This window comes from Apiotrichum porosum (genome assembly GCF_003942205.1).
Source record: "Apiotrichum porosum strain DSM 27194 chromosome Unknown scaffold_12, whole genome shotgun sequence".
In the NCBI taxonomy this organism is placed as follows: domain Eukaryota; kingdom Fungi; phylum Basidiomycota; class Tremellomycetes; order Trichosporonales; family Trichosporonaceae; genus Apiotrichum; species Apiotrichum porosum.
In genome coordinates, this window is record NW_021167119.1 from 88,693 (window position 1) to 109,108 (window position 20,416).

General features: G+C 57.0%; 6 protein-coding genes across 6 annotated transcripts; 2 read left to right on the forward strand and 4 right to left on the reverse strand.

Annotated features, from left to right (window-relative positions):
* Nucleotides 1-9,694: 9,694 nt before the first annotated feature.
* EHS24_002060 (uncharacterized protein) lies at nucleotides 9,695-9,947 on the reverse strand (the record flags this gene model as incomplete). Its single annotated transcript, XM_028617809.1, has 2 exons — nucleotides 9,695-9,792; nucleotides 9,851-9,947. 2 exons carry the CDS (start codon nucleotides 9,945-9,947, stop codon nucleotides 9,695-9,697), a joined length of 195 nt encoding a protein of 64 aa, XP_028473487.1.
* An 803-nt stretch (nucleotides 9,948-10,750) lies between these two features.
* Nucleotides 10,751-11,078, reverse strand: EHS24_002061 (uncharacterized protein; the record flags this gene model as incomplete). The annotated part of the gene is made up of 2 exons (XM_028617810.1): nucleotides 10,751-10,899; nucleotides 10,979-11,078. 2 exons carry the CDS (start codon nucleotides 11,076-11,078, stop codon nucleotides 10,751-10,753), a joined length of 249 nt encoding a protein of 82 aa, XP_028473488.1.
* Nucleotides 11,079-14,702: 3,624 nt separating this feature from the next.
* On the forward strand, nucleotides 14,703-16,053 carry EHS24_002062 (uncharacterized protein; the record flags this gene model as incomplete). The annotated part of the gene is made up of 2 exons (XM_028617811.1): nucleotides 14,703-15,167; nucleotides 15,244-16,053. The coding sequence occupies 2 exons, from the start codon at nucleotides 14,703-14,705 to the stop codon at nucleotides 16,051-16,053; spliced, it is 1,275 nt and encodes a 424-aa protein (XP_028473489.1).
* Nucleotides 16,054-16,427: 374 nt separating this feature from the next.
* EHS24_002063 (uncharacterized protein) lies at nucleotides 16,428-17,692 on the reverse strand (the record flags this gene model as incomplete). The annotated part of the gene is made up of 5 exons (XM_028617812.1): nucleotides 16,428-16,693; nucleotides 16,738-16,936; nucleotides 17,044-17,299; nucleotides 17,447-17,537; nucleotides 17,575-17,692. The coding sequence occupies 5 exons, from the start codon at nucleotides 17,690-17,692 to the stop codon at nucleotides 16,428-16,430; spliced, it is 930 nt and encodes a 309-aa protein (XP_028473490.1).
* A 296-nt stretch (nucleotides 17,693-17,988) lies between these two features.
* Nucleotides 17,989-18,988, forward strand: EHS24_002064 (uncharacterized protein; the record flags this gene model as incomplete). Its single annotated transcript, XM_028617813.1, has 8 exons — nucleotides 17,989-18,078; nucleotides 18,132-18,197; nucleotides 18,235-18,308; nucleotides 18,357-18,450; nucleotides 18,493-18,608; nucleotides 18,659-18,743; nucleotides 18,786-18,886; nucleotides 18,952-18,988. 8 exons carry the CDS (start codon nucleotides 17,989-17,991, stop codon nucleotides 18,986-18,988), a joined length of 663 nt encoding a protein of 220 aa, XP_028473491.1.
* Nucleotides 18,989-19,413: 425 nt separating this feature from the next.
* Nucleotides 19,414-20,200, reverse strand: EHS24_002065 (uncharacterized protein; the record flags this gene model as incomplete). Its single annotated transcript, XM_028617814.1, has 2 exons — nucleotides 19,414-19,738; nucleotides 19,905-20,200. The coding sequence occupies 2 exons, from the start codon at nucleotides 20,198-20,200 to the stop codon at nucleotides 19,414-19,416; spliced, it is 621 nt and encodes a 206-aa protein (XP_028473492.1).
* Between the last annotated feature and the right edge of the window lie 216 nt (nucleotides 20,201-20,416).

Genomic DNA, 20,416 nt, shown 5'->3' on the forward strand with positions numbered 1-20,416 from the left:
CTCGGACGTTGGACAATGGGGACGTGTTAGCGTTGACGGACACTTGTGTGCGGGTGATGGGAGCGTGTGAGGGTTGGTGGCGAAGGGGGGAGTGGGTTGTATGGAAAGTGGATATATGCCCAAAGCCCTGGACAATGTATTTCCGTGGTGATGTCCGTGTACTGAGTGTGCACGTTCTGGCTGTTGGCAAGCGTGAGCCAGAATGCTTCACAGTTGGCCAGTTGCCCTCCTTGGTCCCCTTACATCTGTCTAGTGCTGAAACCGGTAATCAGAGAAAGGAGGGCATGGATCGGATCAAACCGGTGCCACATCGGAATGTGTCCGAGTGGCAGCTTGGGGGGTTCCCCCGACTGCGGCTGTCCCACGCCACAGCCATATATGCATGCATGCACGCACACCGGATCGCGGCTTTCTCGCAGCCGCAATCGGTAGAACCTCAGTCCAAGTTTTGGGTGGCATTCGCGGTAGCTGGCTATAGCGTAAACCCAGCGGCCAGCATCTCTGCCCCGCGCGTGGTGCTCCGCCAACTCCAGCCGCCGTGGCGCCAGCGAACGGCGCTTGTCAACAAGCGCAGTAGCGCATGGGGGCGCGCGGCCATGGCTGGCTGGCTGGCTGGGCGTGCACTGGCCCTCTTTGTTGTGCTTGTCAGCACCGCCTGCCTGCGTCACCCCGGACGAAGCGACGGAACACGTACGGAACCCACATGTGGCCCCGTGCAGGGCTTCGGCATTGATAGGAAAGAGACGCGGCCAGATTCGAAAACAACCGACTTCTACAAATCCAAAATCCAATCCAAACACACGTTCGACCAAAAGGAGACCAATTCATGTGAGACAAAGCACAGGTCTTATCGGGCCCGCGCAAGGCAAAGCGCAAAGCGCATACGCGGCGGCACATGCGGGGGATTCTGTGGGCCAGCCGCATTCCTCGCCGACCATATATATATACGAGTGCGGCCATGTATGGCCCGCCGGCCCCGCTGTCCCCCGCTAATCCACGTTTTTTCGCGCTCGTTTTTTCCTCTCTGTCTCCATCGCCACCACTTGTTTTGTTTTTTGTTTTCTCTCTACTCCCATCGTAATCCCATCGCCGCCGCTTCTGCTCAGAGGCCAGCACATGTCCACACCGTTCTGCGAATGTAAGCTAGGCAGGGGGCCGAGACGAGCGTGGCTAAAGCATCAGCGTTCGGCCACGTTCCGCACGACATGTACCCCAACCACTGCTACAACTGTGGCAAAAGCATCACAGTGACATGACGGCTGCCACCACATATCACACCCACGCACCCAACAACGAGACGTGACGGGAGACGCACTGCACTACTACTAGCTACTAGGTTGTTCAAGATACTAGGATATAATCACTGTTGTACAAGTACAGTATGCACGGCACAGGCTGCCTTTGTTGACAACGGCCTGGGTGCATACCCAAACGAGGATGACAACCTCCCTCCCTCCCCGCACTCGTTGCCAGCTTACCAGCAGACCCCCGGTGAGGCCACGCACAGCGATCCCGAAAGGTCCCCCGCCGCCACCCGCCGCCGCGTCACCGCCGGCACGCGGCACGCCGTGAGGACGCCACCGGGGGGGGTTGAATGTGGAGAAGTGGGATGCCGCTGGGAGGCCCGCATCGCATATCGGCCGGTGGATAACGCCTCTCTGGGGCCCCGTCAGAAGCATGCATGGGTTGCGTGGGTTTGCAAAACCCTTCCCAAACATCACAACGCAGGACCGAGCGGCGCGCAGCAGGCGCCTCGAGAGGGGTGTTGTGATGAGAACGAAACGCACACAACGGCCGCGTGTGGTGTGGTGTGAACAGAAGTGTGCGAAGTGGTTTTAGTGTCTGTTGGACACTCCTGTCTCGCCTCAACCACTTGCCACTCCCTCTCCCTGCTCCAACACGTCGCTCAACCATGTCCTGCAGCTGTGAGTCGTCTCGGTCCTGTGCCGAGGCCCCAGGGTCACGCAGGTGCCACCAGTTAACAGCCCGTAGTCTTTGGCTGTGTCCCCGACTCCAAGAACCCGGGTTATTGCAAGAAGTGTGGTCGCCGACTGTAGAGATGCTCGTGCGAGGGTGGGTTGTACTGCGCACAACCAAGTCCAGTTCCGGCCACGGATGCAAACGGGGTCCTCAGCAGCATACATAGTGTTGTCTCCTTGGAACCTTGAAAGCAAGAGCAGTGGGCTCGACGCCACCGGTGGCAGCGGTCACCGGAAAGGGCACCGGCGCCGGGGGCCGATTTGGGTCAGAAGCAAGGCACGTTGCACCCCCAGAATTTCGATCGAAGGGGGGGGGGGGGGGGGCTGCGCAGGATCTAGAGACGTGTACTGCAGCCCTTCGGGAACCATTGTGGACATTGTGGAGCTGTTGTGGAACAGACATCAGCTTCTCGAGTTGGAGTATTGTGTGTCAACAGCGTGACGGTCCGTCGGTGGCCCCGTGGCCCGTGGCCCTTGGTCTCTCCCCTGCTGATTGATATTCGCCACGACGTCCACTGACCTTGGCCTCTCGATGCTGCTCGTCACAAGCATCTCCCAACCGCACATGTTGGCGTGAGTTCCAAGGCACAGCCAAGCGTTAATGTGGCGACAGCCTTGCATGCCGCGACCCGTCCCCGGATAAACATCGCTACACGCAAGATACGGCTGGCCGTGCCCCCTCTGTCGGGGGACTCGTATCGCTAGTCCCATAATGAGTGAGGCGTTGTGAGCTGCCGCCATCTCAGCCCCCCCACCCTCCTAGGGTTCCCACCACTGACGTGACGTGCGTGGAGAGACTCTGAAGCAACTGAAGCATCCCCCATCGGGTAACGAAACTGGAACCTGGAGGGCCACTCCATACTTCTGAACACGACACACCCCAAAGTTGCCCGTTTTGCGATAAACCGATGACTGCTGATGCATTTTTGTTGTCCCTACACGTCCTACACGATGCTGCCCTTGTACAACCATTGTACAACCCTTGTCGGTCCCTGTCCGGCCGTGTGTCTCTTCGTGCCTCGTCCTAAAGCTTGCGCTTGCAATAATAGCAGATCCACCGTCCGCCAATGTTGAATGGGACGCAAACGTCTGGAAACGGGAAACATGCCGTCAGCATATGTTCTGTACGTACGACAACACCCATCGTCACACATCTCGTGTGACAGGGTGGTTGGCCCCGCTTCCACTCACCTCCGACGTTGGATCCCAGCTTGTCTCCTTTGCAGCCGGACATGACTGCAAACACTCGTCTTGTCGAAAGAAGAAGGTTATGAAGAAACGGGAGCCAAGCATGCGATTGGGAGAGGGAAGCCTGTCTCGGGGGGGATGGATGATATATGTGTCGCCCCTCAATGTGTCGCGCCAGAGGTAGGCAGGTCGCGGCGTCAAGGCACGGACACGCCGTTTTGGATGCAGCTGCACCCACAGGTCGTGGGGATGGGTGGGGGGGATTAATGAGAGGTACAGAGAAGGTTGTTGTCTGTGTGGGAGAGAAGAAACCGGCAGTGGCCCACGGTCCTCCTGCCCCCCAATTCCAATATTTCGCGCGACAGCGCGAACAGAGCACGCGAGCGCTCTCTGCGATGTAAAGGCACGCCTCAAAGCCTCCAAGGGCTGGATCTTGCCCACCCCGTTCTTCTGACTGCGTGTGCCAATTGGGCCCTAGCCGAAGGATACGCGATATCGACATGAGCCAGGGGAAGCGCGAGTAACATGAGGGCGGACGACGCGTCGGACAGTGCCGCCGAAACTGTTCAAGACTTGCCCCACTCTCGTCACGCTTGCTGGCAGTGAATGGTAGATCAGAGTGGAGCTGGCACCTCCCTCTGCCCTCCTTCTCCTCCCCAACCCCCGGCCCGAACGCCACCAAAGACCCCAGTTGATGTGAACAACCCCCAGTCCACCGACGTTCCGGCGTGCGGCCGCAGTCCGTCCGCAGGAGGCGTCCGTCCACTGCTGACAGCGAGGCGTTCAGCCCCGCATACCGGCCCGCACCCCCCCGGCCCCGTCACAAAAAACGAGGGCCCCAGGGTCGATGCCCGACCACGCAGACACCACGCATGTTCAATCAAGGAGCTACTGACCTCGGTCAGCTTGCCAGCTGTGGGAATCTGTGCCGGAACTCCAGCACATGGGGCCACTTGGGACGATGCGCCACGCACGGATGCTAAACACCCAATTCCACCAAAACCGCGGCCGTCGAAATAACGTGGGGACGGAACGAGAGAGGGAATCGCGCAAAAACAAAACAAAAAAAGGAGGGGCAAATGGCCAGCGTCAGCCGGGGTTCGAACCCTTTCGGCACATCCCTGGGCCACGGTTCTCCGTCAGGTCCTCGCTCGAGGTGTCTTCGGCCCCTGATCCTTAAGCATGTCGAAGAGGCACCGTTTGTTGTGTTGCAGCGAGTGCGGCCGTGCGAGGTGAAAGCAGCCCTCACATACCGGCCGTGCAGAGTGGACATTTAGGCTCGAGCACAAAGTTCTTCTCCCATCTGTGGAATGGGATCTCTCATTATCCAGGCCAGAGTCGGCGCATACCGCATGTACAGTACCGTGCACAAGTCGTCAGATCTTAGATACAGCGCTGCGGAGGAACCAACAGTATGACGACGCGGCGGTGTGTGTGTGTGTGTGTGTGGGGAGGGTGGAGGATCTCGTCTAGGAACAGAGGTCACTCAATTGCTCATGCCGAAGTGGGACCGCAGATCGGCCGAGGTATCCCTTGTTGATCACTTGACCAGGGGCCTCGCCAGCCTGGCCAGCCTTGGGCCGATAGGAAACGTGCGGTTCTTTGCACCCAGGTCATTGGCGCGACTCACAGCTGGCGGGAAACGAGTTGCATGAACTTTAGGGCTCCTGGTCTAGAAGCACTTTCTGGGAATTTGTGGCTGGAAAAAGTCGGCGAAAAGTCGGTCCATTTCTTCAACCTCGAGGAGGACAAGGTCGAGCGATCGCGAGCGAGGCATGAATGCAAGTATGTACAGTGATAGGATATTATGCTAATGTCGGTCGCGCCAGCGCGACGCGTTTTTTTGTCGTTGCGGTTGTGACCCCTGTATGGGTTTTTGTCTCCCTCACATGACGGAACGGCCGTTTCCGTCCCAGGCATGTCCGCACCACCCACACTGCCAAACGCTCGCGTCGGCCTCCCACTCAACCTCGCATGGGCCTACACCATCAGCACTGGCTCGTCGATCGAGTATACTCACGCCCAGTGTTCTCGAGTGACGAGCACATGGCTGGAGGTTTGGTTGCATCTCCACGCAATCTACGTTGTAAAGCAAGAACTTCCATCGTTGTAGCAAAGGGGGTGTGTGTTTTTTGCTAGAATGGGCAGAGTTTGAGAAACGGGAGTGTTGCTTTTTGTTTGTTACAGAGTGGCGGGTCGAGCACAGGTGGTTCCTTCCCTTTATGTAGACATGTAACATGGAAAGATCTGCACCGTATGTAACACCAGGATGTGTCTCAGTGTGCAACGAATTCTGCATCTCGCATCTTGTCTGTGTACCGGGGGTTTGAGGGAGACAATGGCAAAAGAAGGGCCGAGCTTCGCCCCTCGGCAGGGGTGCCACTACCCCAAACGTCCGCTCTTATCGGCCATCAACCATACGCCATCGCGCAAGCTTCTCAAGACTGGTGCGAAGGTGATGGGTTGTTCGAACGAGCGGGTCCGGGTGGGAACCCGCAGTAAAAGCAGTGACAGTACACGGGGTTCACCCAAGCACACAGCACTGTCTGTTAGTGAAGCAGCGTCGTTGTTTGATTTCGAGTCACTCGATAACTCACGTCCTTCATTCGTGCCGTCAATGTCGCCCTTGCACGTCCTACGCGTTGGATGGGGAATCAGAATGTGTGGAGGAAGCATGGGATAATGTTGATGCGAGAGTATGAGGAGAGCCTGAGAGGGGGGGCATAAGTGTATGGGCGTGGGGAGCAGGACTGATGGCCTCATGGCGAAACCCATCAGGGGCCATTGTGCTCTGCGATTGACAACATGGCAGGGTGGATGGTATGTGGACAGAACGGAGATTCATGACAGATCTACTAGCCGATGATACAACACGACTGGAATGCTGAAGCAGGGCGTGAGCCCACTATGTAGTCGGGGCGGCGACCGCAATAACGGCAAACAGTGTTGACGCCTTGGACCCAAGAGCACAGGTCTGCGTATCAGTTCCGCCTCAGAGCCTACTCCATGTGGGTACCTACGACCTTGATTGTCCCTGTAACCCCCTGTACATTCCCTGATGGAGTATGGAGACGACATACGCCAATGTTGTGATGGTATGGGTGTTCAGCCGACAGAGGGGCAGGGTCTTTTGTTCCGAACATTGCAGCCAGTAGCCGATCGATCCGCACAACTGATGACACACCGAGTCGTCTCTAGAAGGTAGGGATGTGGCACACGCAGAATCACAGTGATTGCATCATTCTTCTCCTTCCTCTGCTAGGTAGCCAAGGTGGTAATGAGAGTATCACAGTGATTCATAGGTATGTATAGGGTTCGCCATGGTCCGAGTCTCGGCGATCAAGCTATGGCCACTCAACCGGTAGCCGGGTACTTGTGGCTACACACTTGTACACTTGTATGCAGAGAAGACGATCACTGCCCGATGGTAGCACCACAGAACATGCAGCGCGGTTGAGAACTGAACAATCCAGCCCACCAGACGCACGGCTCTGTAGCATGTCAGCTTCGGGACGCGGCTGCTTGAGAACACGTACTGGAGATGTTTTTGCCATCCCTGTCACCGTTGCAGGTACGAGTGTAGTTTCCAGGAAACATTGTCAGTAGGTGTATCAGGAGTCACGGTGGGTATCGAGGGTGGGGCGAGCGAGACGACGTAGACGGAGGAGATGTACGCCTTTTAAGTCTCCTTTCTTCATCCACTGACGGTTCGGTAGGGACATGGCTATGATGGTGTCTGATGGCGAGGGGCAAATGTGCTACACTGTCATCAATTTATGCTCTAATTTTACAATGAAACCAAAAGCAAAGCATACAATGAGTCTCGCGAGAGCGAGCGCTACACGACGGTCCCCAAATGCAGGCAGGGCGCCGCCCCATGGACCAACAAGGACGATCGGCAAATTGTTCATCGGAAAGGGCGCAGTGATCGGCGAGGTATGTGAGAAGCTTCTTCTTCCGTCTCCGATACGAATCGTCTTTTACAACGTTCTGCAGCTCCAAATAAGACGTCCGGGACATGCAGAGTACCCAAAAAGACAAGCTTATACACCGAACGGGACTCGAACCCGTATCCTAAGTACTAGTGTCGCTCTCTCGAACGCCATCGTGAAATGGGAAACTTAGATAATAACCCTTATACGATCGGTGTTACGCCGATGATCTCTTGTTTGTAGAGGGCGTATCGGGTGCGGGCCATGCACAAACCTCATCCTCTTCGTCTGTCCATGCCGTGTAGCAAGGCTGTTGCTGTCGAGGTGGGTGTGGCAAAGTGCCTGTGGGAGTGTCGTGGTCCGCATTCGGCGATCTCGGTCACTTGGCCACTCGGTCATTTTAGGCACTTTGGACGTGATGAACCGTGACTACGCGCGATTGGGACCTAATCTGTCCAGGATACACAGTGCATTCGTATCCTTGTGTATGGAGACCCTCTACTCCACTCATACGTCCAGTCTTCACCGTTCAAAGTAGATACTACGGCAATAGACGCAGCGAGTCACTCCGTAATACTCCGGGGCGGTTTCCGCCCAGCACCGGTCTACAGTCAGAGTCAGTTTTCGCATCCGTAGTAGTGGAAGCACTTACTGCCACGGTTACCCATCTCCGCCTCCGGGTTGCCCTTACAAACAGAGTTGAATACCCACGACATGTGTTGTATGAGGGAGGTGCTGAGAAAGTGGTTGGAGGCAAACGACGAACAGAGCAGCGAAGATTCAAGTTCACTCGTGTCTGACCCCTGGTGCGGGCAGCGTCGCCTAGCAGGCAACTGATGGTGTGTTTCATAGTCGACATTGAATGGGGCTAGTGCCCGCCAGTTTGGTCTTTCAAGCAATTTTGGCTGTCAAAGGCTGGTGTTGTCCACATCGGCTGCCACAGTTGCAAGCACCACTGGCTGAGACCCTTTTGGGGGGTTCGACTGCCGCACAAGCTCGGTGGCTCCACTACCTAAACAAAGCGAACACTGTGGGCAACTAATGCATGCTCCTGGATCCGTCACGGACAGACCTAGTGTATTCAATACTGTGATACCGTGATCGTCGGCACGTCAATGGGCACCCGGTGGTAGACCATGTGGCAAATGACGCAGGATAAATCGTTTGGAGCCCAAGTGAGACCAGGCAAGATGTAGCAGTTCTCTGTGGTGGCGTCAGCGCTCCGTTTGCCACATCACAAGATCAGTACTCACTGCCTAGGCATTCATGGCGCTCCCCATACACCAGGAGTTTGGGACGTGCATGGTAAGTGAGGCGAGAGGGGGGGGGAGGGGGGGCTGGAATCTCCATCCCCTCGCCAGCCGGCTTAAAGTTCCTTTCCCCGCGGTCCAGTGATTGAAGTGATGGGTACGCGACATGACTCTCAACAATAGACACCAAAAACATCTTGCATCTTGCACTGCATGCATAAGGGGTGCTCAATGATCCCAAGTGCAACTAACCGTCCGTTGCTCTTCCGAGGTGCTCGGGGGCCACTGTCACCCCGCTCGTTACTGGTACACCCACCTTCGGTTACAGAATCGGCACACATAGACGCCGACTTTGTTCCACAGACGAACAGGATTGCACAGGTGTCGTATCAGCAAGGGAGTGTATTGATATCACCAGGCAACTGCAGTGGGATGTTGCCACCCACCAAAAACAAGGGTTTCACTGGGCCACCTCAACGAGAAGCATGGACTGCTTGGAGCACGTCCAGGGAAAGTCATTCTTGCTGTTGTCGACGGCTGATTGACGCCACTGGCGGCAGGATAGGCATACTCTTGGTGTGCGCTGGTCGTGCTCCATAATTTGCGGAAAATTCTCCAAAAATGTACACTGTTTGCGAGGGAATTCGTACGAATGTGTCTGTAAAGCTGCTTTTGCACGGAATCGTCCCCACAGGTGTGTATCTTACATACCTGGAGCATGGGAATGGGACCGTGGTAGTGGTCCTTTGGCGAGCATCCAAGGAAACCCCCACTGTGAAGTGAAACAGAAGGTGTGTGGGGGGTACTATTGGGCATCACTGACTTGCATGAGAACTCGTATCCCACATGTACAGAAAACAGTACCAGCAGACCACATCATTACTTCCCCGAGCGTTCGGCCACGGCAGAACATACGGGTAGCAGAGTTCTACGTGGTCAGGATCCCTGTCTGGGAGGTATGTGGGCGTACACTCACGTCCCCTATTGTGGCCGTTTATGGATCCTACGCATATACGGCTGGCTGGCGGGCTTCCTAGCGCTGTAATGAATGCTGCAAAGCCCGACATTGCAAGGGTGCGAGCGCGGAGGTCTGTGAGATGATAGGAGAGAAAGGGAGTCCGCCTAATGGGGCGTGATTGCCTTGCCACTCGACTCGCATCACCTGCCAAGGAATGCAAACAAAGTCGGCAGTCCAGAGTTCACAATGATGGTGCGAGTTTCAGTGTGGACATCCTGAGACACAGGTCTTTGGCTTGTGCTCGAAGAAATGACTGCCACAGGCTCATACTGGTTCGTCGAGTGAGTTGAAGGTGGTATTGGCCTTTAAGGAGTAATATGTAATTCATCAACCCATAGTGGGAATGTACATGAAGGGCACACGACACATCAGGCAGTAGAGGACAACGCGGCCAGCGGGATCCCTGTCGGCCAGGTGGCAGTTCTCTGTTTGAGGGTCAGCTAACAGCCCAGAGGCCAGAGGAGGGGGAGGGAATCCACTCACGCCCAGCATACATCCCCGTGCCCAGAACACCTGTACATTTCCGCCCTCGCGAGCTCATCTGGTATTGGAACCACGCCGCCATGTTGGGGGCCGACATGTTGAGGATGTGTACGTGAGTAAGTGGGGAGTAGTGGCGTGGGTTGGGTATGGAGTGGACTGTCCTGTATAGACGTGTGAGGGCAGTTACCAGTTATATAGCATCCCCAAGGACATTTTCTGCCCATTCACCATCGGTGCGAGTCAAGCATGCGTAGAGACGAATGTTGCATCAAGTTTGGTACAAATCGTCGCACCGGCCAGGGTCCGTATCGCAGGCTCGCCTAGTCGACTTTCGGTGCAGCATACCACATGAACCGTCGGCAGTATCCGCAGACCACCTCCTCACCATCCAAGTTTGGTGGAAGGACCAGCGGGATGCAGATGCCTGATGAGGGGAGAATGTCAGTCTCTGGATCTCTGGAAAGTTCGGTGCCGAAGGTGCGCACTCAACTCACATCCTGTATTGTAGCCGTCCGACTGGCGTCCTGCGCACGTCCGGCCTACGGGGGGTCCGTACAGGCGGGTGCACTCGTCTTCTCTAGCGCTCATGTCTGCCAACAGTATGTAGAGGCAGTAGTATGTAGTGGGTGTATAATCAATGATAGCGGGGTTAGGGTCTTCTTTTCACTTTCTGCCCCGGCAAAGAACCTGGGGGTCACGGGCCGCCAGACCCATCACCGGGCACGCTTGTCTGACTCCACGACCATCAGCTGTCTTCCAATACTGAATGATGACTTCTGAGAAGCCTGTATTCCTTGCAAAAGTTGAGGTCTGAAGATAATGGACGCATTAGAGTTTCCCACAGGGGCTGCCAGCGACCGCCACACTATGTAAAAACCATACCATTCCCATTGCCCCTGCTCACTGCTGCTGCTGCTTTTCAGCTAACAGTTCCGTCTTTGTCGCTGCAAACCACATGAACTCGCCGCAGAACTGGCACACGACCTTCCTCCTGATGATGATTCCCGCATAGGTCGGGTTGACGGGGACGACCATGGGGATGCAGTTGTCTGCGCAAGCGGGGCGAAGGTGTCAGCCAAAAGCGTCGAACGCCGCGGATGGGCGGACATCCGGGAGACGCGGACTCACAGAACGGGTTGAACCCAGTCCCCGGGACCCCAGTACACTTGCGTGTAGCTGCCGCGAGGAACGCGGTGTTGTGATCAGGCGAGCCTCCAATGTTGCTCATGGTTGTCGATGATGGTACTGGTAGGTAGCGCAGAGTGAGACGAGGCGGGGGTGGACTGATGTATGATGTAGGGTGTATAGTGAGCAGCGTTCACAGGTTGCCATCACTCGAGAACCACTGGGACAAGCCACGTGTGGCAAAGAATGTTCTCCCTCAGACACATAGGAATGCATGTTTCTAATGACTCAACATCGTGTGGTCCTGTCCCAAGTGGCTTGGTGCAACGGAGGTCACGCAAGGGTGGACCGGGTGTAAAAAGCCGCCACATGAACGCTCGTGCGCGCACAGCCCTCCCAGCTCTTGCCAGGCCGCTGATGAAAGCCATCATTGGAGGCAAGCAACTGGGCAAAGATGTTGAACCTCTGTGCAGGTGACGTGGTACTGGATACTCCGCTGAGAGGTCCGCCACTTCAAGCGGCTTGCCATGACACGGACCGGCGAGAAGGTGAGCCAAGTACATAGCCTGTAAGCCATCGCCGCACCGGCAACACCCAAGTCGTACCTAAAGTTGTACTTGAGCAGGGTTCGCTGAACTTGCTGGCGTAGAGATACGACGGGTGCATGAAGTCGTGGTACGATGATGGTTGTGGTGCGCCCACAGACACACATATACATGGCTGCTAACAACACGACACACTCAATTGAGCCACTGGGCACAATAATAGCACGCATAGCGAGCGTACCCGTCTGAACAGACCAAGCCTCTGCGAGATATCAGGAGCCAGCTACGCTGATGCTTGACTGACCGCCAGCATTCCCTCCCCACGGGTCACCAGCACAGGTCGGAAGCTCGGTGCCACCGATACTCTGTGGTGGCATCGTGCGAAGCGTGGACAGACTGAGACAAGGTCTGGGGTGGTGTTGAAGGGTGTGCTTTGTCAGCGGTGGGCCGTATAGCTGCTTGAGGTCTGTGGGGGTGCCAGAAGTTGACGGTGGTATCAGGGGAGGCGAAGATGAGAGGTAGGTGTGGGGAAAACTCGTCTGTCGCCAGTCTCGAATACGAATACGAAATACACGGTGATGATCGGCGCCCAACCTTTTTCCGTCTTATCGTCGTCAACGCGTGTCCTAGGCAGGGCCTAGGCTCCGCAGCGGTGGTCAGCAGACCAATGCGTGAGGTCTGAAAGAGTACAGTGGAGGAGTGAGCACTCCCAGACCCCAGTTGGTCGCAGTTCTTGGCCGTGTGCGTACACACCTTACGTACACACCTTATGACGACGGTTTCTCGCCAGTGGCCAGTGGGTGAGAAGTCCCGAGCTGCGGCTTGGGAGTCTGCGCCTACACCTGTATCCTGGGGCGACTCACCGCGGGTGAAGACGATAGAAATTACAGTGCGCTCTGTGTGAATGTGAGGTTATGCAGACGACAGCGCCAAGTGCATGTAGGTCACGGTTAATTCCCCAAATAGCGCGGTGGAAAGTCGCCGATCTCTGCGCCACATCAAGGTACTGCACTCCTTAACTGTCTTGTTTGCGTTCCGCACACCACGGTATGTTGTACCACCCCGTAACAAAGGTCACGTCGTACAGTGACTACCAAGCGGAACGTGCCATTCGCCACCCAATCCCACTGGGGCGCATTGGTGGATCTGGGGATCTGCATACTCGTCGACGCATTCCACAACCCATCACTGAAGAACCATCAAGCCAACGAGTCATGTAGACGGCCTGTGCAGCGCTCCATACCACTTTATGATCAGTCTCCATCCCTGTGTCTCTTTCTCGCACATTCTCATCACCATCACCACCATCTTCCCACTACCACTTACCAGCCGACATGGGTGCCCCTGCTCAACTGTTTGGGTGACGCCCATGGAGCCAAAGACGGCGGTGAGTGAGCGTCACTCTTTCCCGGATGGTCTCGGCCCACAATGCTCTCAGATTGACACCCGCAGAGAACGGTGACGACGTCCGGATCGGGCGTGCCTGCGCGTGCTCGTATTACATCAGCCAAAGGTGATCTGGTGCGGGTTGGGGCAGCCATCAAGGGGTGGGTCTTGGTGCTTGTGTGTACAGTGTGCGGTGACGGTCCCAATAAGATCGGCACCTAAGTTTGCGCCTTACGAGCTGGAGAGCTGGGAAGGAGGAGAGGAGGAGAGCTAGGAGGGAGGGAAACGAGAACGGTGATTTTGCATCACAACTCGGCATCTTCTTAATCGTGACTGGAATGGTCCCATGACCCCAAAACGCGCATATTCCTCGCTTGGAATGAAAACAAACCCCTCACACATTCCTTTTCCCGTGTCGATATCGAGACAGTGCGTTTTAGGTTGGGTCGGTGCGAGCGCCTTCTGTGGGCTCCACCATCACTACCAGTGGTGGTAGACGGGGGCATTGTGGAGGAATGGGTCGTCGACTGGAACGTGCAGTGCGCAGTGACTTTGCCCCGTGCCCCTTGTCAGACTGGCGTTCTCACAACATGCGTGAGTTTTGAGAGATTGGGAAATGTACCACAAAGGGAGGCTTTGCATGGAAGATGAAGGAACCCGCGACGCGTCGTTGGGCACAGGTCAGCTGGTGACCCCGCTCGAGATCTGGGAATGGGTTTATTCCGCCATCTCTATCGTAACGTGTGCCGGAGAATGGAGTCGCGGTTGCGTGGTGGAGGTGGTGGCACAGGGAAAGAGGCCTAGTCCCGGGAGGCAGGTGGTGTTGCGCACGCTCTGGATCTCTGGGAATGGATTGTCACTTCTGGCATTGTCGCTGCTGTACTGCGTACTGGCTGTAAGGTTGATGTGCATTGTTACACTGTCTCCAAGCGATCTGCGTGTCACAAGATCAACACACGGCTGCGGCGGGGTCCACATGTGTCTGGAATTTTGGAGCCACACGCCAACAAACACCAGAGTCACAAACACATCATTTGCACAGCCTCTGGCGGTCCCGCCGAGAGAGGGAAGGCAGAGTCACGTGATCTGTAATTCCGTCCCGGCCTGTTCCATTCAGAGGATCAAAGGGAGTGTCCCGACCGATCGCTGGTTTTTTATTATTTTCCCTCACCTGGGGGTGTGTACCGCGTGCGCTACAACGCGCAAAGGCTATCGATTGGCCGGCGTGCTTGTCGAACAAGGAACGTATGCATATGATGGACAGGAGAGAGAGAAACAAGAGCTGTGCAAAAGTACAAAATGAGCTGCGGGACGTTGCCAAACACCCATACCCCCCCCCTCCCCCAATCCTCTCACCCGACCACTTTCCGCCTTTAAAAAGGCGTGGCCTGCGTGGTTCCCCGAAATAGCTCCCGCCCCACCTATACTTAGCCCACATTGCTTTCGTGTCTTCCCCCCCTTCCCTCCCTTCCCTCTCTCTCTCCACCCCCCGCACACACACACCACACACACCGTCTCATCCATCCACGGCTGTCCATATCCCACCGTCCTCCACCACCACCACCACATCGCTTCCACACCAGTTAACCACAGTCGACCTCATACACGTCGACCACCACCATGGGACGCAAAAAGATCGAGATCAAGCCCCTCACAGTACGTAAAGTTCTTAGCTCTGGCTCCACAGCTAGCAACGGATTTTTACTCCATGGCCACCACCACTCACACACCTCCTTCCTCTCCTCCAGGACGAGCGGAACCGGAATGTCACATTCCTCAAACGCAAAGCGGGTCTCATGAAGAAGGCATACGAACTCTCAGTCCTCTGCGGCGTCAGCGTCTCCTTGCTCATCTTTGCCGGTAACGGCAAACCATACGAGTTCTCGTCGGTCGACTTTGACACAGAGGTGGACCGCTACAACGACTATGAGGGCACCATCGAGCGCCGGCGCGGTGCAGAGTTTGAGGCCATGGCGCTTGCAGGCGAGGACGAGGACGACGAGGACGAGGACGACAACGCCAGGCGGGCATCGACCAGCAAGCCCAAGCCCAACGGCCCGTCAAAGTCCCTCAAGGGCAAAGAGTCGTTCAAAGCGCGTCGCGTAGCGTACCGCGACGGAGCACGCGACGGGCGCCAGGCAGGACGCGGCGCCGACCGTGGGGACCTCTCCGCTGTCATGCCCGAGGACACGTCGTTTGTTGGTGGTGTCCTGGACGATGACAGTCGCGACAACTCGGGTGGGCCGACACCAGACTCTCCAGTGAGCATTTTGTTGGACGGGGGGAGGGGCTGCGTTGTCCGCTAGTGGTTCAAATTGCTGACAGCATTCTCCCCAGTCCGCGGCAGGCCTCTCGTACGCGCTCAACCTGCATAACCAGCATCAGATGGGCGGTCCACCTCCGCATCCCCAGTCTGCACCGGCTGCCCCGTGGAACGCGTACCGCCAGCAACAGGCACAGGTGCAAGGCGGCGCCGGCGGCTTCACCTTTCCGTTCAGCCAAGGCAGTTCCGGAGGTCCACCGTTCCCCATCAACCCGGGCATGGGCGGCCCACCACTCGGCAGCGTCCCCGGTGTTGGCTCTGGAATGAACATGCCTTGGGACAACCAGATGCTCACGACCTACGCCTGGCTCCAGATCCAGCAGGCTCACCAAGAACAAAAGCGCCAGCTCCTCGAAAAGCAGCAGCAGCAGCTCCTCGACCTCACATCGCGTTCCGGTGGCCAAGCACTGCTACGCGACATTCTCGGCCCACTCGGCTCAGCAGGTAGCGCCGGTGCCAGCGGTGGTGCCAGCCAACACGCCCCTCCGTCAGCCCAGTCCAACTGGAACGAGTTTGTATGGCCGACCGCTCCTGCCGACGTACCCGACGCCCAGGGCGGCGGCGTCTCCACTCCTCCCGATGACGACCTCCTCTGGGCCCTGTCCGGGGCCGGCGCACAGCAACAGCAGCAACAACAACCACCCCCACCGCAGTCCTACCAGGACTTTGGCTCCCACCAGCCGCAACACCAGGACCTGAAGCGGGGCCGTGAGCGCGATGGCGACCTGAGGCTGGACCCACGTAACGCTGGCATCGGCTGTCCCGTTGGTCTGAATGTTGGCGCAATTGGTATTGACCCTAGGGCGCAGAAGAGGAGAAAGTAGCCAGTTGAACCGAACACGCGAGTGGACACAGAGTGTACGAGGTTGACGGATGGGCTGTTGATCGCTGAGGATTACTGCGGGGCTGAGGTGTAGTAGGTAGCAGTTGAAATGCCCTGTCGAACGGGCTGTTGTAACACTTTTTGTTTCTATTAGCATGGACACGATCGCGATCGGTAACGTGGGGGGCATGAGGCAGTGGCATAGCTTGGCGGCGCAGGTGGCCTTGCGTCCGCAGAAGGGAGCGGGTGTGTCGGACGCCGGTGACCTGCACCCCCTCGTTGCTCGCTACCCAACAAGTACTAAGGATCATATCGGTCGTCGTACAACAATACATGCTCGTATCTGGTTATTCTTGGCGACTGCGGCGCCTCCATCTACGCGGCATCTCGCGCCTCGGCCCAGTCATCGTCGTCCGCATCGAGCGCCGTACTGCGTGTCGAGCCGGCCTCGAGAACCTCCCAGCCGTCCGGGACGTCGAGCGTGACGCTGTCGGCGGCGACGCTGGGCTCAGGATCGGAGGATGTGTGGGAGGCGGGGTTGGTGCTGGTTTGGATCTCGTCCGAGGTCGAGACTACCTCTTGCGAGGCGACGACCGTGCTCGCCCCCTCCCTCCCCACCCCGCGGGAAGGCTCGTCATCTACTGCGCCTTCCCGCTGACGCGAAAATCCCCTCCTGCTCCCTCACCCGCCCCGCTCCCTGCCTCCTCTCCCTCATTCTTCTCCCCGGCCTCGCGTTCAAACTCGGCGTTCATCTCGTCGGCCGTCAGGTTCATCTTGTCGAGCCAGCGTTGGAGCAGCGACGCGTTGTCGGCTTGCAACGCCGCGTTACGCTGTGTGAGGCCCGAGACTTCGATTTGTTGCGAGAGGATCTCGTCGTGGAGCGTCTGCGCGAAAAAAAGAGCAAGCAAGCGTCAGCGAACGGGTTTGACAAGACACGGTACAGTCGGCTTCCTTTCCAGTTTCTGCTGTAGCCGACCGCTTGAGTACGCACCTTGACATCCTCATCCCTCATCCTCCACCTCTCCTCCCAATTCCTCTCCCTCCTAGTGCCTCCGTCACGGGCATCCCGCAGCTCGCGCACCTCTTCGCGCAAGCCTCGCACCTCCTCGTCGCGATCACGCAGGGCGTCCGCCATGGCCAGCTGTTTGTTCTGCGCTGCCGCTTGCGTGCGGTACAGTGTCGAGAGCTCAGTGCGCATCGTGTTGAGCTGGGCATCGAGGTGAGAGAGGAGAGGGGCGGGTCCAGAACTGACGAGCGAAAAGTGTCAGCATGCTCTGCCGGAGCGTTGAGGGGTGCGTGCTGCGTGCTCGCTGTCCGCGTTACGTCCGAGCGCGACGCCGTCCGAGCGTCCCCGTCGACCAACGACGACCAACGGCGCACCCTCTTGGACTCACCCATCACCGCCGCCTCCGCCACCACCACCACTCCGAAGAAGCGCTGCGTTCCGGACTTTGAGGTCGCGCGCAGCCTTGGCCAGTCGTTGATCTACCCAAGTCAACGACGTTCATTGTGTCACACCTACATTGTTCGATAACGTCCCTCAGCGCGTCACCCGATGCCTGTTGAGCCATGAGCCGTGCACGTATGGCGTGCTGCCATTCTGGAGGGGCTGAGGGGGAGGTAGTTGAGAGTGTCGACATGGCTGTAGTGTTGTTGTGTCGAATGGAGGGAGAGAGGAGAGGTACGACGACGAGACGGATGGCGTCACTTGGCGCGTCGCCACCGACAGTCTATGCTGGGTCCTAATGAGGGAGAGGTATATTTGATCCCGCGCCTAATTAGGAGATTAGAAATTTATCAAATGAGCATTGATTCCTATTAACATTCTTAATCCTAATCCCCCGACTTGAAACCCACCTCCACCTCATCGGTCCACGACAACAAGCCGCGGTCATCATCCTTGTCGTCGCACACTCACTCACTCACCCCTTACAACATGGCCGAACCCATCGAGCAGTGGTTCACCTCCATCCCCCCAGTAACACGCACTTGGGTGCTCGCAGCAGTAGGCACAAGCCTCCTAGTGGTGGGTTGAGACACCCTCTTCCCAACTGTGCTGACCCATGCTCCTCGTTTCAGGAATGCCGCGTCCTCGTACCACTCCAGCTTTACTTTTCTTGGAAGTCGGCAGTCCTCAACTATCAAGTACGTTACAGGTCCATAATGTTGCTCATCGACTCAGCCATGGCGGTTCGTCACGACATTTTGTTATTTCGGTCAACTCAACCTCGATCTAGCATTACACCTCTTCTTCGTGTCAGTTTCTGTATGGAAGCCCGCTGCTCTCAACTGACCCCTTTCTAGGATGAGATACTCGCGTCTCCTTGAAGAAAACTCGTTCTCTAACCGGCGCGCAGACTTTGTCTGGCTCCTTTTCCTTGTCTCCTCCTTCCTCCTCGTGAGCTTGTGCTCCGCGTGGCTAGCTGACTGACAAACCCAGGTCTTGTCCCATTTCATCACCATGCCCTTCCTCGCGTCGTCCTTGGCATTTTCTCTCGTGTACATCTGGTCAAGGCGTAACCCCGCAGTCAAAATGAGCTTGTTTGGCGTCATTGTGTAAGCTGATTGCGGGTGTGGGAACGTGGGTCAGCTGACATTGATACCAGCATCTCGGCACCATACCTCCCCCTCTGCCTGGTTGCCTTTTCATGGCTGCTCCAAGGCGGGTTTGAGGCTGCCATGGGCGACATTGTGAGCTCCTCGTCCTCCTGCTCGTAAGCTGACAGTACCCAGGTCGGCATCCTCGCTGGCCACACGTATCTCTTCTTCCAAGACTACTGGCCGCGCGAGATGTGGTCTGATGGCGAGGGCGAGATCAAGACACCTGCTATTGTGTACGTGCCAAAATGACCGTGTATAGTCAGAACCGACGTTCCAAAGGCTGACATAGGGCGTATAGGAAGCGCATCTTTGGCCAACGCGAGCGTCAGGCATGAAATCACGCGGTGATAAGCAGGTATGACATGGTCCATCTGCCCCGCCTGGAGCAGCCTTCGTCCAACCCCTGTGCAACCCGCAAGTGACGTCTATCGAGGCCGCCACAACATCGACCCACAACCCATAGATCCCCCAACTCATCCCGCCAGAACTCTCTGCGTGTTCTCTTTGTACCATCTCGAACGCATGCATATGCCAAAAAATGCTGTTGTGTAGTGCTACATTCCGCTCCGGTGGATCTCGGTGTGCCATGTTCTGTGCTATCCCTTGTCTCCTGTCCGTAGGCTCATCCGTACGTGCGCACCGCGCCGCCCTTTTTACGCACCCGTCCCTCGGACTTGACCTCGAAATCGGGCACGGGCGAGATGCGTCCTGGTGGCCAGATAATGTGCGTCACGCGAGCGTTGATGAGGGACAATGGGACCTAGGCCGTTAGCAACCAGAGCGTCGGGGAGAGGCAAGACGCCGCTGCGGTGTGACTGTATTGTGATACGGAGGAGGGGAGGGAGGCAAAGGATAACCTCTGGCCGTCCTCGGCCGCAACGATCTCGCTCGACATGACGCCGTGTTGACTTACAGGTCCATAGGTGTTGGAATCCAGAGTCTTGTGGAACGAGTCTCCCTCGATCCACGCGTGCCCAGGCGGAATCTTGAAGGGAGCCGGCGCGCTGGGCGGCAATGGGGTCACGACGTCGCCCTCGAGCGCAATGATGCGCTTTGTCACTAGTGTTTCGGGATTGACTGGAGACCTGGTCGTGTCAGAGGTGGTGCACAGGGAGCTGTTGGAGGTGACAATCGGCGGGATTGAGGGTGGACACAGCGTTGCCAGTACCAGATGACCAACCCAACCTGTCATCTGCCCACAACCCACCCCCACACCTCCCACCAGCATGTATCACACCCAACCCAACTCACCAGAGCGTCACGACGTCTCCTCGGCGATACCGTTGGCCAAGAAAAGGCAACGAGCCCTTAACCTGCCATCGCTCGAGCAGGACCACGTCCGAGTGCAGGGGGCTCGAGTAATAGTCCGGGTTGAACGTGGGCATCATGCTCGGCCCACCAATGTTGCCCACACTATACACATTGTGCGTGACGAAGACAGCTACTGGCAGCCATCCACCATATTTGACACATCTCCAGAAAGTCGGGTTGCCGACGAAGTTGCGCCAGCGGGAAGCTTTGGGAAAGACGCGCTGGCCGGCGGACATGGTGGGCTATGCGGTGGGTCCACGCAGCAGTCGACAGCAGCGGCGGTGAAGGGGGACGGGGACGGCGGTGCGTGTTGATATGGATATGGAGAGATGGAGACAAACGGCAAAAGTCGTCGCCGGAAATGAGATTCAGAATCCCCTTCATCTCCCTCTCCCTGATCTCCCGGCGACGTCACCATTGTTTCCATCTTCCTCACCATCACCCTCATCGTT